This window comes from Lissotriton helveticus, chromosome 1_1 (assembly GCF_964261635.1).
Source record: "Lissotriton helveticus chromosome 1_1, aLisHel1.1, whole genome shotgun sequence".
In the NCBI taxonomy this organism is placed as follows: domain Eukaryota; kingdom Metazoa; phylum Chordata; class Amphibia; order Caudata; family Salamandridae; genus Lissotriton; species Lissotriton helveticus.
This window is the reverse complement of record NC_136057.1, coordinates 570,984,546-570,999,230: the sequence shown is the minus strand read 5'-3', so window position 1 is coordinate 570,999,230 and position 14,685 is coordinate 570,984,546. Positions and strand designations below refer to the sequence as shown.

The following is a 14,685-nucleotide window of genomic DNA, read 5'->3' as shown; positions in this document are numbered from 1 at the left end:
AGTGAGTGCGATTCAATAATTTCATTAATGGATCCACCAATAAGAGATTCAGTATGTAGAACCCCAAAAAGAGTTACACCCTGTAGTTCAAAAGTGGTATCACCTGGAGCCAGAAGTGCAACAGCAGTAACTCCTGAAGATTTAGAGAGATGGGCACAGGGAATAGAAAAACATAGTTCACCCCCAAAGATTTTAGATATTTACAATCTGAAAGTAGAATTGGAAGAGATGATAGCTGGAAATGTGGGAATAGAAGGATAACAAACTTACAATGAGGAAGCGTTGTTGTTCATTTGTAGGAGTATAACCAGGAATGCGAGTTTATTTCATGAGAAATTGATAGAACTTGCCTCTGAGATGGGCATTGAGATCGGGAGATCAAAAGGGCTACAGAAACCATATCAAGTGGAGTTTACTAACAAAGATTTAAAAACTATGAATGTGTCTGGAAAGAAGTTACAGGTAATGGAGTTGTTGAATATTTTGCAGAAGTGGGGAAACGTTGACAGGTGGAGAACGAGGTGGATCAGGAAAAAGAAGGAATTGCAGGCAAAAGAAGCATCAACTGCATAACTGTTAAAAGAGACAGGAAAGGTAGAAAGATTGTGTCCTATGCGAGAGGTACCTGGTGGTGGAAATGTTCATGTTCCATGGAGTCGACAAGATATTTTGTCATTTACAAACGATTTGACTAAATTGAGAGAGAAACCCATTGAATGGTACAAACAGGTAGAGAGGTTTGTGAAGGTTTCGAAGGTTTTATTGAAAGACCTGGATGGTCAGTTCGATATAGTGGTACCTGCTGATTTATGGACAGAATGTACAATCAGTGTTGATTGGCCAAGTGACAAGTATCCAAGAGACTCGAAAACAGGGGCACCATCAGATGGTGTGATGAAGAAATATCACCAAGTAATTACTTTCCTGAATGGGAAAATTCCTCCTAAAGAAACAGATTGGGTAAAGATAGACAAAATGACCCAAGAGCCGGATGAGTCTGTTCATGCATATTATGAACGACTGCTGCAAGTGTTTAAACAGTCCAGGTGCTTTGAAAATATTGGAGACAAGGATATGGGTCCTTTTGTGTATCAGTTTGTGTACGGTCTGAAACCAGAAATTATTCAGATAATTCAACATCATATGTTGTGTTTGCAGGGAAAGCCCATAGATGATATTCTAAAATATGCAAACTATTGTGGGGATGATAGTGAGGCAAGGCATAAAATGTTAAAAGATAAAATGATGTGGGCACAAGTACAATTGACAGAACAACAGGAGATTAAATTAAATAGTCAGGTAGATGGTCAGATGAAAGAACAGAGTCAGTTGATCATGCGGTGAATGGTGGTAAATCAGGAGGACGAATGAATGGAGAGGATGCGAAGAAGAAGTTTCCGTGTCATTGGTGCAGGAAGGTTGGACATTGGAAAAACGAGTGTAAGAATATTCTGAAAAATAATGGGACAACCCAAAATTTGAACCCACAGACGCAGAATGAGGTGCTTAAGAATCAGCCGCAGCAGGGAGTTAATCTGCAGTGTCAGGTGCCACCTGCCCCTATGCCAAATTTTGTGAAACAGCCAAAGTACAGTGCGGATGCTGGATTTCAAGGAAGGAGTGGTAAGAAGAAATCTGTGATTTCACAGTACCTTTTACCGAATAACCAGGAAAGTGAAGATGAGCAATGACGGTGCCTGAGGGGGGAGGAAGAGGAGTGCGTACTTGGCGCATCCTTGCCGGTAGATCAGTCAGGTCCATTTATTGATAGGAAAGTGGAAGGCAATGATATCACTTTTCTGTTTGATACTGGTGCTACAAGTTCTACTGTGAGAACAGCAGACATCCCAAAACCTACCCCTCTCGGGAGAAGCAATCCAAGCAGTTGGAGTTTCGACTCAACAGATTAGGACTCCAATTACAGAACCTAAGGAGGTGCACATTGGAAATTTTAAAGACATGCATAGATTTTTTGGTCTGCGATTCTAGTCCATTGAATTTATTGGGAAGAGATTTATTGTGCAAAATGAATTGCACAATTTATTGTACACCGGATGGTGTTGCTCTTCAAACCCCTGATGAAGATATGGTATACAAGATAATGTTAGCTAAACAAGGCACAGAAATAGATTAGATATATTCTTTGATGACAAAAGATGACTTACCAGAAGAGCTAAAAACAACTGTGAATCCAGAAGTATGGGATTTCACCGGATAAGAAATAGGGTTAATGGCAGATGTAGACCCAGTGATACTGACAGTGAAAGAAGGTGCAGTATACCCCAACACCAAACAATGCAAAATGAGTCCAGAAGTAAAAGCAGTAGTGGCTTCAGAAATTCACTGTATGATTAAAAAGGGCATTTTAAAAGAAATAATGAGTAGTCCTTGTAATTCGCCTATAATAGAAGTCAAAAAGCCTAGTGCAAAGTACAGGAACGTCCAGGATTTAAGAAAAATTAATACACTTGCAGTGCCTTGTTGTCCTGTGGTACCAAATCCAGCGGTGATTCTATATCAGATACCCTGGGATGCAGGCTGGTTTACCATAATGTATGCCAAGCCTTTTTCTCCATTCCTTTACATCCATGACACAGGTATCCTTACACTATAGTCGAGTATGCCTGTGCCCGCTCATGGCATCTTTTTTTGCAAAGGCGCAGGGGGAAGCACAGGCATGTAACTCATCATTGTAAATATGATGCATTCCTGTGCTTTGAAGGGCCACAGCATGGCTCTGCCTAAGGGCTTTCATTGCTTCACTGCAGCACTTCCTTGTGAATCTCCCCCGTAATGTTTTGGTTGGTTGCACACTTTTAAACATTGTGCATTGCACATCTGGGCACATTTCAACATGTAGGTACAGCTGAAGTTTATTCTGTGCAAAGAGAGTCAGTACCCTGGCATAGTGGTCCAGCACATTTTGTTGATACAATGTTTTGATGTCTTTGACCCAGCATTGTCACTCATAGTGAAGGAGTGTGGCTCACTGATTAGAGCGGCAGACCCTGATGCAGAGGTTTGGCCCAGGACCAGGGTTCAATTCCCGACGCGGCAGGGTCCTGAGCCCAAAAATATTCACGGACTCGATAATTCTCGCCTCGGTGCCTATTCTAATCATGGGGTCCCACGCTGCAACTCTGGGCAATAGTTGCTTAATCTCCACTACGGCGGCCCGCCTGCTGCGGGATGCCTGGTTTTCACCCTGGGGATACCCAGTAGGGGCTATCTCACAGGGAAAAGCCAGGACGGGTTCCCAAGGCAAGCGCCTTGATGCCTTCGGGTGATACGTGTGCTATATAAGTCGCAATACATTTACATTTACATTAGGCTTGACATGCCCCTGAACAGGTGCGTTTGTCACATGGTGCACCGATACATACATCCTGTGTGTAATTGATATGTACACTTATATACACATAAATGCCTATGCACATTAGATCAATATTATTTTGCTATTTCCATGCATTTCTTACAATGCATTGCACCTTTCAATAGTTAATTTGTGTTAGATGCCATGTGTTCATATGTCAACAGTGTGAGTTATTGATCTACAAAAGTTTATGTAGGATATTTGCATGCATTCCAATCTGATGTCCCTTGGAACTTTAGGTTATGCTACTATGTGTGTATGCAGCTTTGAACTGTATGTTATGTGGTTATAGTATATATGTGGTTCTGCATTTCCACATTGACTTCTTGGATCATTCAGACCTAAGGGCATGTAATGTGGCAGAGTGCCAGCTATTGTTGCGGAGTATATTTGTTTGTACTTTAATTTCTGCTTACCTACAAGGAGCCCATTGCCATATTGTCATTTTGGAAACGGTCATTGATGATGCTGTTTCTGAATATATATGAAGCATGCACACGCCCAGGGTATTTGGCTTCTACATTGATGTATAGTCCACGATGGTCCACAATGGCCTTGACATTGATGGAGTGTGTGTGCTTTCGGTTGCGGGATAGGTGTGAAGTTGCTGCAGGTGGTACAAGCTGAACATGCATGCAGTCCATTGCTCCAAACACATGTGGGAAGCCAGCAATGGCATAGAAGCCTTGTTTAATGTCCATCTGCTGCTGGTGTGTGCTTGGTAAATGGATGTGCTGTGGTGTGAGCTGAATGATGGCATCCAAGACTGAAGGGAGGAAGGCGGAGAAATATGCCTGTGAGACCCCTGCCACTTGTGCTGCCGTTGTTTCAAATGATCAAGAGGCACACATGTGTAAAACCGCCAGTAGCTTTGTCAGTGGTGGAATGTTGGTGCCCCTTTCATTTGGAGTATGTAACTGTGGTGTGATCTGCCGCAGCAGGGTCACAATAGACGCCTTACTAAGGTGATACATTTTGATGACTTGTTCGTCCCGGAGTCCAATGAGGGTGGTCCTTGGATGGTAGATGCGCTCCTTTCTCCTGTGCTGCCTTTGTAGGAATGGTGGAGGGTGAGGTTGTGGGATTTTTTGTGGTGGTGGGTGTCGTCGTCTTGGTGCAACTCCCAGCTGCAGGATTAGGAGGTCCATGTTGCTTGCTCTGCTTCAAAACTGTTCTGCTGCACTTTTTCCAATTTATGTGGTAGTTGCATCATTTCCTGCGTGTAGGTTTATGACACATTTTATAGATGGGTCGTCGCGGGGGGAATTATGTAAATATGCCTGCATCGGAAATGCATTGGTTTTTCAGTGGGAACGCCTACCTTGCATATCTTAATACTTATGGGACGCAGACCAATCTCGCGCAGCTCCATTCCGTTGCATCTCCGTTTACGCGATGAATCTCCGTAAATGCGTCACCATGTGAATTTTGCGTAAAAAAAACACTGATGCGTCATGATAAGTGACGCATCGGTATCGCAAGGGGCTTGTAAATCTGCCCTGTATTGTTTGGAGCGTCCATTCTTCTATTATTTTACAGATTGAGGTTCCTTATGAATTGTGAATGCAGTGAAGAAGGGGCCACCCGTCTTGTCTAAAGATAAATCTGCAAAGTCTATCCCTATCTCTTTTATTCTAAATAATTCACTAGCCCTTCCTGAAATAAAGTTTCGCACATGTTAAAGCAAAGTGTTGTAAATAACAATTTTAAGTGTCTGCCATGAGGACCATAGAACCAATAATGAAAACCTGCCACCACCTTCATCCATCCATCAGCAGCAAGAATGTATTTACAGCTTTCTCATTTTTCCCGATTTTTGCCCTTGGATGAAACCTGTAATTAATGATTCACTAAGTTTGGTTTCAAAATACAATTACACAGCAGTATGAAAAAAAAGAAAAAGGGGTAACTTGCCTTTGACCATTGAATGCTGAGTCCCTGGAATATTGTGGTCGTTGCGCAATTTAGGCATTTCCAAGGCCTCTGGTTTATCTTCTTCTCCCTCTTTTGGAAGAGATTTTGGCAGGAAGCAGAATGGAATGGCAGCCAAAAGAGTCACTGCTGCATTTATCAAGTAACCAAGCCACCAAGCACCGATCCAACGAGCATCATTCAGCTTCAATGTCAGTTCAGCTAAATCAGAAGAAAATATATGTATTATTCTTCACATTGAATTTAACATCCACATTCCCTTCCGGTTTGGAAGTGTCATGCAATAAGATTGCAGACTTCTTTACGGAAAATGTATCCAAACTCTATGACAAATTCGATGAGAAGGCTCAAAAGGGTCACATCCAAGACAATGAACAACTACAGGTATGGGGTGAAAACAATATTAAAAAATTCTGCTCTCCCACTACAGAAGATCTGGAAAAGATAGTAAAAAGTATAAGATCAGGATCCTCGAATGATCCAGCCAGGCCTAAAGTGCTCAGGGCAGGGCTAGAAGTAATACTCCCCTATTTTCAACAACTGCTGGACATCTCTTTCTAGGAGGGTCAGCTACCTGACACATGGAAACAGGCAATGGTTCGCCCACTGAGAAAAGACCCCTCAGTGGATGGGAACACTTTAACAAACTTGCGGCCATTGTCACTGCTACCATAGCTCTCCAGAATTGCGTAAAAAGTGGTCAATACACAATTAGAGGGCCTCATAAAGGAAAATAAAGTTCTATATCCTACTCAATCAGGTTTCAGGTCAACTTATTCAACAGAGACAGCCCTGCTCTGTGCTACGGAGATGATGCGGAAGAGAGTAGATGAGGGACAAATGACTGGCTGGTCCTATTAGACCTTAGCGAAGCATTTGATAAGTTGTCACATTGGATGCTTATACACCGACTTAGGAGACGAGGTGTGGGGGGAGCTGCGTTGAATTGGATGGTATCTTACTTTCAGGGACGTAGCTTTCAAGTATTACAATATGCATACACCTCAAAAAACATTACACCAGCACAGGGGGTACCGCAGGGTTCAATTTTGAGCCCAACTCTTTTTAATCTGTTCGTAGCCCCCTTAGCTGATATTGTAGAGAAACATGGAGTATTAATTGTGTTGTATGCTGACGATACCCAGCTGATGGTCACGTTGACAGACAACTCACCGCAAGCAGCCAATAGCTTTACAGCCTGCCTGAAAGATCTGGCTGGGTGGATGTCAGATAATTGTTGTGTGAGAGTTTATGAGCCCAGGTGAGTATATGGTATTGGAGTACCTGTTGCTGGTGAGCCGCTGGATCAGTTTTCTGGTAGCAGAGCTATGGTTATTATTGACTAGTTTGGTGATAAGTACTGACTTTTGATTATTGATTTATGTTTAACAAAAGAGTTAGTGTCTTGTTTTATGTTGTCCAGAAAAATGCCCCAGTGGAATGAATTGCGGGTGGTGATAGAAGCCATACTGCAGTGAGGTTACTCGTCTGTTGGAATAGCACTGAGAAGCTACGCAGGGCTGGCAGAGTTAAACTAGGGACTATTACGTATGTAAGTTGAGTGTGAGTGAAAGCAAAAGGGTTCGCTGGTAAAACTTTGGTCTTATATCGCCTATAAAGGGTAACACTGAAGGAGTAACAGGTTCTCTTGAGTTTGAATGGAGGGTAAAAAGAGCTTTTACTCGCAAGTGTAAGAGGAGCAATTCTGAGACACCAGAATAAGTCGGAAATGTATCCTTTGGTTTAGGGAACAGGCAGAGTAGCGAATGTTGTTACTAATGGATTTTATTTTAAAGATATAAGTTTACGCATTACCTTGTGAAGGGAGGGTCAGTTGTTGGAGTTGCACTAACGTCATAGAGAGCCACGCTGGGATAGGTTGAAACAGAGGGTGTGTGACAGACTCGGTCAGTAGTAAGGAGTGAAACAGATGTCACAAACTGCAGTGATAGCATTGGTCAGAAAACAAGTGTGACCCTGAGTCTGATTGGTTGTTAGATAGAAGCCACACTGGTCTTGGCTATATAGAAAATGAGAGTCTGAGTGTTAGTTGGACATTAGAAGATTTGTTAGCATTGGTTATAGAGGAATTATATGTCTGATTCTGATTTAACTGCGTGTGTAGATCACACTGACAGGAGACTTCAAGAGTTTGTGGAGTACTCTTTTAAACATCGTTTATCCAAAATGTATGGAGCGGAAAGAGAGATGTCAATAATAAAGAAAATTAAGAATTTCTTTAAGAAAGATAAACCTGTGATGACTAGAGAGGAAATTCTTATCCCTCAGCCGAAAACGCCTGCTTCTTTTATGATGATGGAAAGAGGATATCATACTTGTGTATGGATGGAGAATTGGATAGAATATACTAAAAGTGATGGGGTTATAGCTTTCCCAGAAAATTGTACTTTTAATGGAAGAATTCTTCAGAATTTGAGATTGAGAATGAATGAGCTAGAACCAAGACCTAGGTTAACCCAGTATGAGGCTTTAGAAGGAAGGGAGACTGAAGCATTTGAATGAGAGAGAAACAGGAGTGGGAGAATTTAGGATCTTTTCCATGATATTTACGTATGTCACGGGAAGATCAGATGAAGCAATGGCGAAAAGCAATGGTATTAAAAGGTTTATACCCAGTGTTAATGGCTGAGGAACAGTCAGGGAGCAAGTATAAGAAGAAAACAAAACACATGAATGTGACAGTGTTAGAAACGGGATCCCCGGCTGACCAGGGCTCACACCAAGGTCAGTCAGATATCACCATTCCAACGTCAGGGCAAGGGAGTTACACACCAAGATAACCCCTGCTTACCCTCTAGGTAACGTGACGCAAGCAGCAAGGCTAATCTCGGAGGCGATGTGTAAAGCGTATGCGCGCGCACCCAGCAGCAACACCCAAGGCCCACCACAAAGGAAACTCCACACAAGGTTATATAAAAATAGCCTTTGTATTATAGCAAAACACATTAGATAAAACACACACTTTACAATGTGCCAACAGGTAGGGGCAGAATTTACAGGGGATTATTTACAGGACAGGGCCACATGGACCACTGTCAGGGATATGCACTTTTAGAATTAGCACTTGTTGTAATTAGCACTTTGTAGGAGTAATAATACTTGTAGGTATAACACTTAGCACATAGAACCTATAATAACTGTAGCATCAAAATAGTACATGTAGCACACAACCAGTAATTACTGGTAAAAGCAAATACCTCCTACGCAACCCTAACCACCTTAGGAAAATCATGCAGGGAACTAGGACCTTATTTAGCAGGACCTATAGAAGGAAAACCATCACCTAAGCATCAAACACATAGCAAAGGGAAGGAAGCAAAACACATGATGCATAAAAACGTTCAGAGGTGTAAGTAATAACAATTGCGCAGTAATCACATTGGCAAGTAAATCATAAATTGCGCAAGGTGCACATAGGCACAACAATAGAACTGTCCCTTTGGCCAACTGGCCTCGTAAGGGCTCAAATGCCCTTAGTCCACAATGTCAGGGCAGGCTGCGCAGGCAGCCAAGAACAAACTTAAACGTGGCAACTGCCCACGAAGTGCTGGGCAGCTGTAAAGCAATGATGGGCCAACGTTGGAGCCTTGTGGGCTCAAGAACAATGGTGGGGCGAAACACAGCGTGGGAGCCTCGGGGCTCTGGCCAACTACACTTGTGTCCCCCAAGAGCCTCACTGGGCTCTACATAAACAAAAATGGCCCTCTGAGCCTCTCTCAGGGCTCTAAAACAAAGGGGGGGGGGGCTGAGAGCCTCTCTGGCTCGAAGAAAGAATGCCCCTGAGCGATGGAGTCCTTCTCTGGGACTCGGATAGGAAATGCCGCCTCGAGCCTCGCAGGCTCGTAAATACCAAGGGGCGCGCTGAGCCTCTCGGGGCTTGTAACAACTAGGCTCTCCTCGTGGGAGCCTCACGGCCAAATGCGCCCGTTGTAGTCCCGCTCAGGGGACTCAGGAAGGGTAAGGAGTGCCCTGCTACCTCCCGGGCCGCTCTACATGGGGACCCCCAACGAGACACCCGCACTCACCGGGAATAGGGGGGGCGGCGTCTCCGTCGGGCTGATTCTTCTGGCGGCGGCGCTTCACTCTTGGGCGGCGCTTCACTCCTGGGTGGCGGGGCTCTCCTCCTGACAACGGAGCCCCGCCTGCACCTTCCGTCGCTTCTCTCCTCGCTGCCCGGCTCCGGGGCGGAACTTCCTGTCCTTCTCCCGGGGGGCGCGCAGCGATTGGCCGGCCTGCCAATTACTTCCGGGTCGTCGCAGGCAGCGCGGCGGCCCAGCGAGGGTAACAAAGCAGCAAATGCCGGGTGGGCACCGGCTTTCCCTAAGTAAGAGTAAATCGAGGTGGGCACTCGTAAATTAATAGCGAGCACAGCACATTCAGCAAATGCCGGGTGGGCACCGGCTGGGCAACCAAATCGCTCTCAAGCGCAATAAGTAAAATAAAGCGATCCCAGCGCTTAGCAGGGAAAGTAAAGCGCTCCCTGCGCCAAAGGCAAGTCCAGCGTTTTCAGGCGCTGGAGGCTTCAGCAAAGCACAAAGTAAAGCGCTCCTCAGGCGCTAGGGTCCCAAAAGTCCAGGGACCAATACAGAGTTCTTCAGGCAGGTAGGGGGGCAAGGCTGGCCCAGAGCCAACTCACTGGGCCTCCAGGCAGGGAGGCAATCCAGGTGGCGGTCCTCCTGGCCCCAGCAACAGCAGCAGCCCCATCTGGTAGGATCCTGGAAGAGAACAAATTGTAAGGGGACACAGCCCCTTCTTATACTGTAAAATCCTTTGTCTCAGGGTGCAGGGTGGGAGAGAAACCAGTCGCAGCTGGTTTTGGAGCACCCTTGATGTGCTCAGCCCCTCACTCTATTCACTAGTGAGGCTAGGGTCGTTAGACGCTCCACAGGGGGCGGAGCCAGCATTGTGTGGGAAAAGCCCAGCCCTATTCAGGAACCAGGTGCAGCCCTCCCTCAAATCACTCCTGCTAATCAATCACTCCACTCACCACTGGGCAGACCCATCCAGACTTCCTGGAGCCAGGCTTGCCAGCCAGCTCCAGCCAATCACACTCCAGCATCCTCACTGAACACACACACCAATGTCTAGAAGTGGCACTTCCACACTAGACACATACATGCCGCATATATCATTATTTGGTATGTGCGAACTCTCACGAGTTCGCACATACCAAACTCGAGCCTGCACTCCCCACACATCAGGAATTAACATGGACACACACATTCCCCATGCATTCCTATGGGAGGGCATGCCAGTCTCTCTACACGCACGCACTTTACTCTGGGACACAGGGAAAAGTGCGCAGAGACCCAAAAATCACTAACACAGATCACATACTAAAAACAAAAAGATTAGGGGTGAACCTGCCAGGCAGGAGGGCCAAGTCCAACAGACAGGGTATGGTGAGTCAGAAGATGAGTTGCTAGAGGACATTTTAAATAAAAAAAAACACTGTATAAAGAAGGACCAAGTAGAGTTACCTCAAGTGCACCTGTATTCGGAACACCATTGATTCCACAAATTTTACATAACCCAAATGTCAGTAGGGTACTTCAAGATAGGGAAAAAACGCGTTAAATAAAAATAGAGAATAATTAATACAGACAATAGGTAATACAGACAACTCTTTTTAATCTGTTCGTAGCCCCCTTAGCTGATATTGTAAAAAAAAAATGGAGTATCAATTGTTTTGTATGCTGACGATACCCAGCTGATGGTCACGTTGACAGACAACTCACCGCAAGCAGCCAATAGCTTTACAGCCTGCCTGAAAGATCTGGATGGGTGGATGTCAGATAATTGTTTAAGTCTAAATGGCAATAAGACGGAGGTGATGATAGTAGGAAATGCTTCATCAATATGGTCGCCAGCATGGTGGCCAACTATGCTGGGCCCAGTCCCAACCCCAAAGTCGTAGGTAAAAAACCTGGGAATATGGATGAATTCAAATCTAACCTTTGAGGCTCAGATTAATAGAACAAGAGGGAAATGCTTCGGAATCTTGAAAATCCTCATGAAAATCCTAGACATTCTTCCTATATCATCAAGAAAGACCCTGATCCGTGCTCTGGTTACAGCAAGACTGGATTATGGGAATGTGCTGTTGCTGGGAGCAACAAAAAGAGAATTGCAGAAACTGCAGTCCATCCAGAGTGCAGCCGCACATTTGACCCTGAATCTACCAAGAAGGGCACCCTTGGAAAATGCTCTAAAGACACTATGCTGGCTACCGGTTCAAAAACGTATTACTTTTAAGGCACTATGTTTTAGCCATCGTATCTTGCAAGGGAAAGCCCCTACCTATTTGCATAACCTACTCTCTATATGTGAACCTGAACATCAGCTAAGATCTACCGGAACACATTTGGTTAAAGTCCCTAGGATAAAAAGAGCTTGGATGGGCGCAAGATCGTTTAGCTATATGGCAGCTAAGAGCTGGAATGCGCTACCCATGTCCCTACGGAAGGAAGCCTTAGAGAAGATCTTCCATAAGAAGCTGAAAACATGGCTTTTTTCACAATAGATACACAACAACCTATGAACTGCACATCAACAATTTTTCTGAGGATTATCAGTGGTTAAACATATAGCAAGGGGACACACTAGTTGGTGTAACCAGGCGCTCTACAAATATAATCTAAACTAAACTAAACTACACTAAACATTTATTTAGTACACAACATGTATTTGACTTCAGCACTCCACCAACCTCTCAAGATTAGAAGGTTTAGTGCGGTTTAATGTGAATAAACTCATGAACTTCAGGTTACTTGATTTTTTACTTGCTGAATACAAATAATTCGCTTAAGAACTACAGGTTTATTTGTACTCTTGCTTGGGTGGTCGTCTGCATAAAAATTATACACAAGTTACACCCTTTCAAAAGAAAGGCACATGAGGTGCCATCCCCAGTGTATTGTCCAAGCAGATTTAGGGTTCCCCCTGAACGCTCTGCAGCAGGAACAATTACTCACTGTGCATTACATAGAATTGATCAAGAACTGATTTTGGTTGGACACATGACCGGTGACAAAAGATGTTTGCACCAATCACTGTCTTACGTGCTTCTATGGATATGTTATAGTGCCAGTCAAAATGTTTATGATCTAGAGACAACAAGGGGTGGTGAGGGACATAATAATAATTTTGTCCACCCTAAGCGTGGAAGGGTATACTCAGATGTGAGTCCCTTGCTCATTGCACCATCAGGATTCAAGCAAGCCGGGCCGAAGACGGCTGTATGCCAGAAACCGGTCCCCGGAAGCTTGTTTCCTTCCCAGTGTAAGAATTGGCTTTTGTAGTCTGGTCTGCCCTGTTCCCATGATGCACTGGGCCAGGGACAGACTAATTTGCATACAGCCAGGTTCTGAAACTGGGATGGTGTAATGAGCTAAAAAACGGTGTTGGATCTAGCCCTGATCTCTTGACTGGGTGAGAGTACTCTGCTTAATTCAGAGACTCTGTCCATCACCACCCCTTGTTGTAAATAATTTTGTCCACCCTAAGCGTGGAAGGGTATACTCAGATGTGAGTCCCTTGCTCATTGCACCATCAGGATTCAAGCAAGCCGGGCCGAAGACGACTGTAATGCCAGAAACCGGTCCCCGGAAGCTTGTTTCCTTCCCAGTGTAAGAATTGGCTTTTGTAGTCTGGTCTGCCCTGTTCCCATGATGCACTGGGCCAGGGACAGACTAATTTGCATACAGCCAGGTTCTGAAACTGGGATGGTGTAATGAGCTAAAAAACGGTGTTGGATCTAGCCCTGATCTATTGACTGGGTGAGAGTACTCTGCTTAATTCAGAGACTCTGTCCATCACCACCCCTTGTTGTAAATAATTTTGTCCACCCTAAGCGTGGAAGGGTATACTCAGATGTGAGTCCCTTGCTCATTGCACCATCAGGATTCAAGCAAGCCGGGCCGAAGACGGCTGTAATGCCAGAAACCGGTCCCCGGAAGCTTGTTTCCTTCCCAGTGTAAGAATTGGCTTTTGTAGTCTGGTCTGCCCTGTTCCCATGATGCACTGGGCCAGGGACAGACTAATTTGCATACAGCCAGGTTCTGAAACTGGGATGGTGTAATGAGCTAAAAAACGGTGTTGGATCTAGCCCTGATCTCTTGACTGGGTGAGAGTACTCTGCTTAATTCAGAGACTCTGTCCATCACCACCCCTTGTTGTATATGATCTAGAGACATCATTTGTTGAGGATCCTATTTTGTGAAGTTTCAAGAAATAGGGCCAATTTGAAGTGGTTCTAATTTGCAAGAGAGTTTCCTCTCTGCCTTTTTCAGGTCGAGCCAAGCATTGCACCGCATGCGCTGCTCGCTTTGCAAGTCATGCATTATTCAGTATAGCGTGGAAGCTTCGTGGAAGCTCCACCCAAGCTCCGTCCATCTTTCACATTGGCTTAGGTCCTAAATGCTGCCTTCTAATTGGTTTGTTAGTCCCTCCTCATGACAAGCATGTTGTCATTTCTATCCTTCCATGGTTACTGGCCCCTTTACCTCAAGTGTTGCACAGTATGTTTTTTAATATATTGAGCACTATTTTGTTCCTGTGCCTCCCCCTCCTGCAGTCCTTGCCTTCTCGGACCCCCCCCCCCCTCCCTTTGTTCAAGCCTTCTGACATGCCCGTTTGCAATGTAATAGGTCTTGCGTAAATGCGAGTCCTATTGCATTGCAAGTGCTTTTTGGAGGTGGTTGCTCCTCGGTGAGGGCAGGTGGGGCCACGGCTAGGAAGTGGTGGGGCTGTGGGCCGTGTGATGAGGCCAGCTTTGGCGTGCAGGGACTCATTAACGGGTCATACGACTCTGGGGGGAGATTGGCTTGGCCCCAGCACTCCTTCCACTGCCAAGATCACGTGCTGCGGAGGCACTCCAAGATGTGGGTGTGGGCCGGGCGCATTAGGGCAAGAGGTTCTGCTCAGCCTTGTGTACAGCATCCCAGCGAATGCCCTCTTTCACAGACTGGCATCGGCCAAACGGCCTTACCCTGCAGGGCAGGGTGAATGTATGACATTACAACACATACATTTTCAATACATGCCGTTACAACTCAGTTTTTACATCGCAACATCCTTTACAAAGCATACATTTACATTGCATACCACTACAACAATTTTTTTAAAACTACACTTACAACGCATTCCATTACATCGTATTATACCTTTACAATGCATACCATTACAACCCATATCATTGCATTGCATTTAAGGTAAGTGTTGGAAAGTTTAGGGGTAAAGATTACTATTGTAACTCCAGGGGGTGCAACAGTAGGGTAAGTATAGGATAGTGTAGGAGTAAAAATGACTATTCTAACTCCAGGGGGTGGAACAGTAGGGTAAGCGTTAGATAGTGTAGG

At 44.9% G+C, this 14,685-nt stretch overlaps 1 protein-coding gene across 1 annotated transcript in view; it reads right to left on the bottom strand.

Annotated features, from left to right (window-relative positions):
* The window catches only part of LOC144813884 (solute carrier organic anion transporter family member 1A2-like), a 1,119,068-nt gene that overhangs the window by 587,585 nt on the left and 516,798 nt on the right, over positions 1-14,685 (bottom strand). Inside the window, exon 8 of the mRNA XM_078674060.1 lies at positions 5,288-5,506. Within this exon, the coding sequence (XP_078530186.1) occupies positions 5,288-5,506 (219 nt within the window). The remainder of the gene's footprint in view (positions 1-5,287; positions 5,507-14,685) is intronic.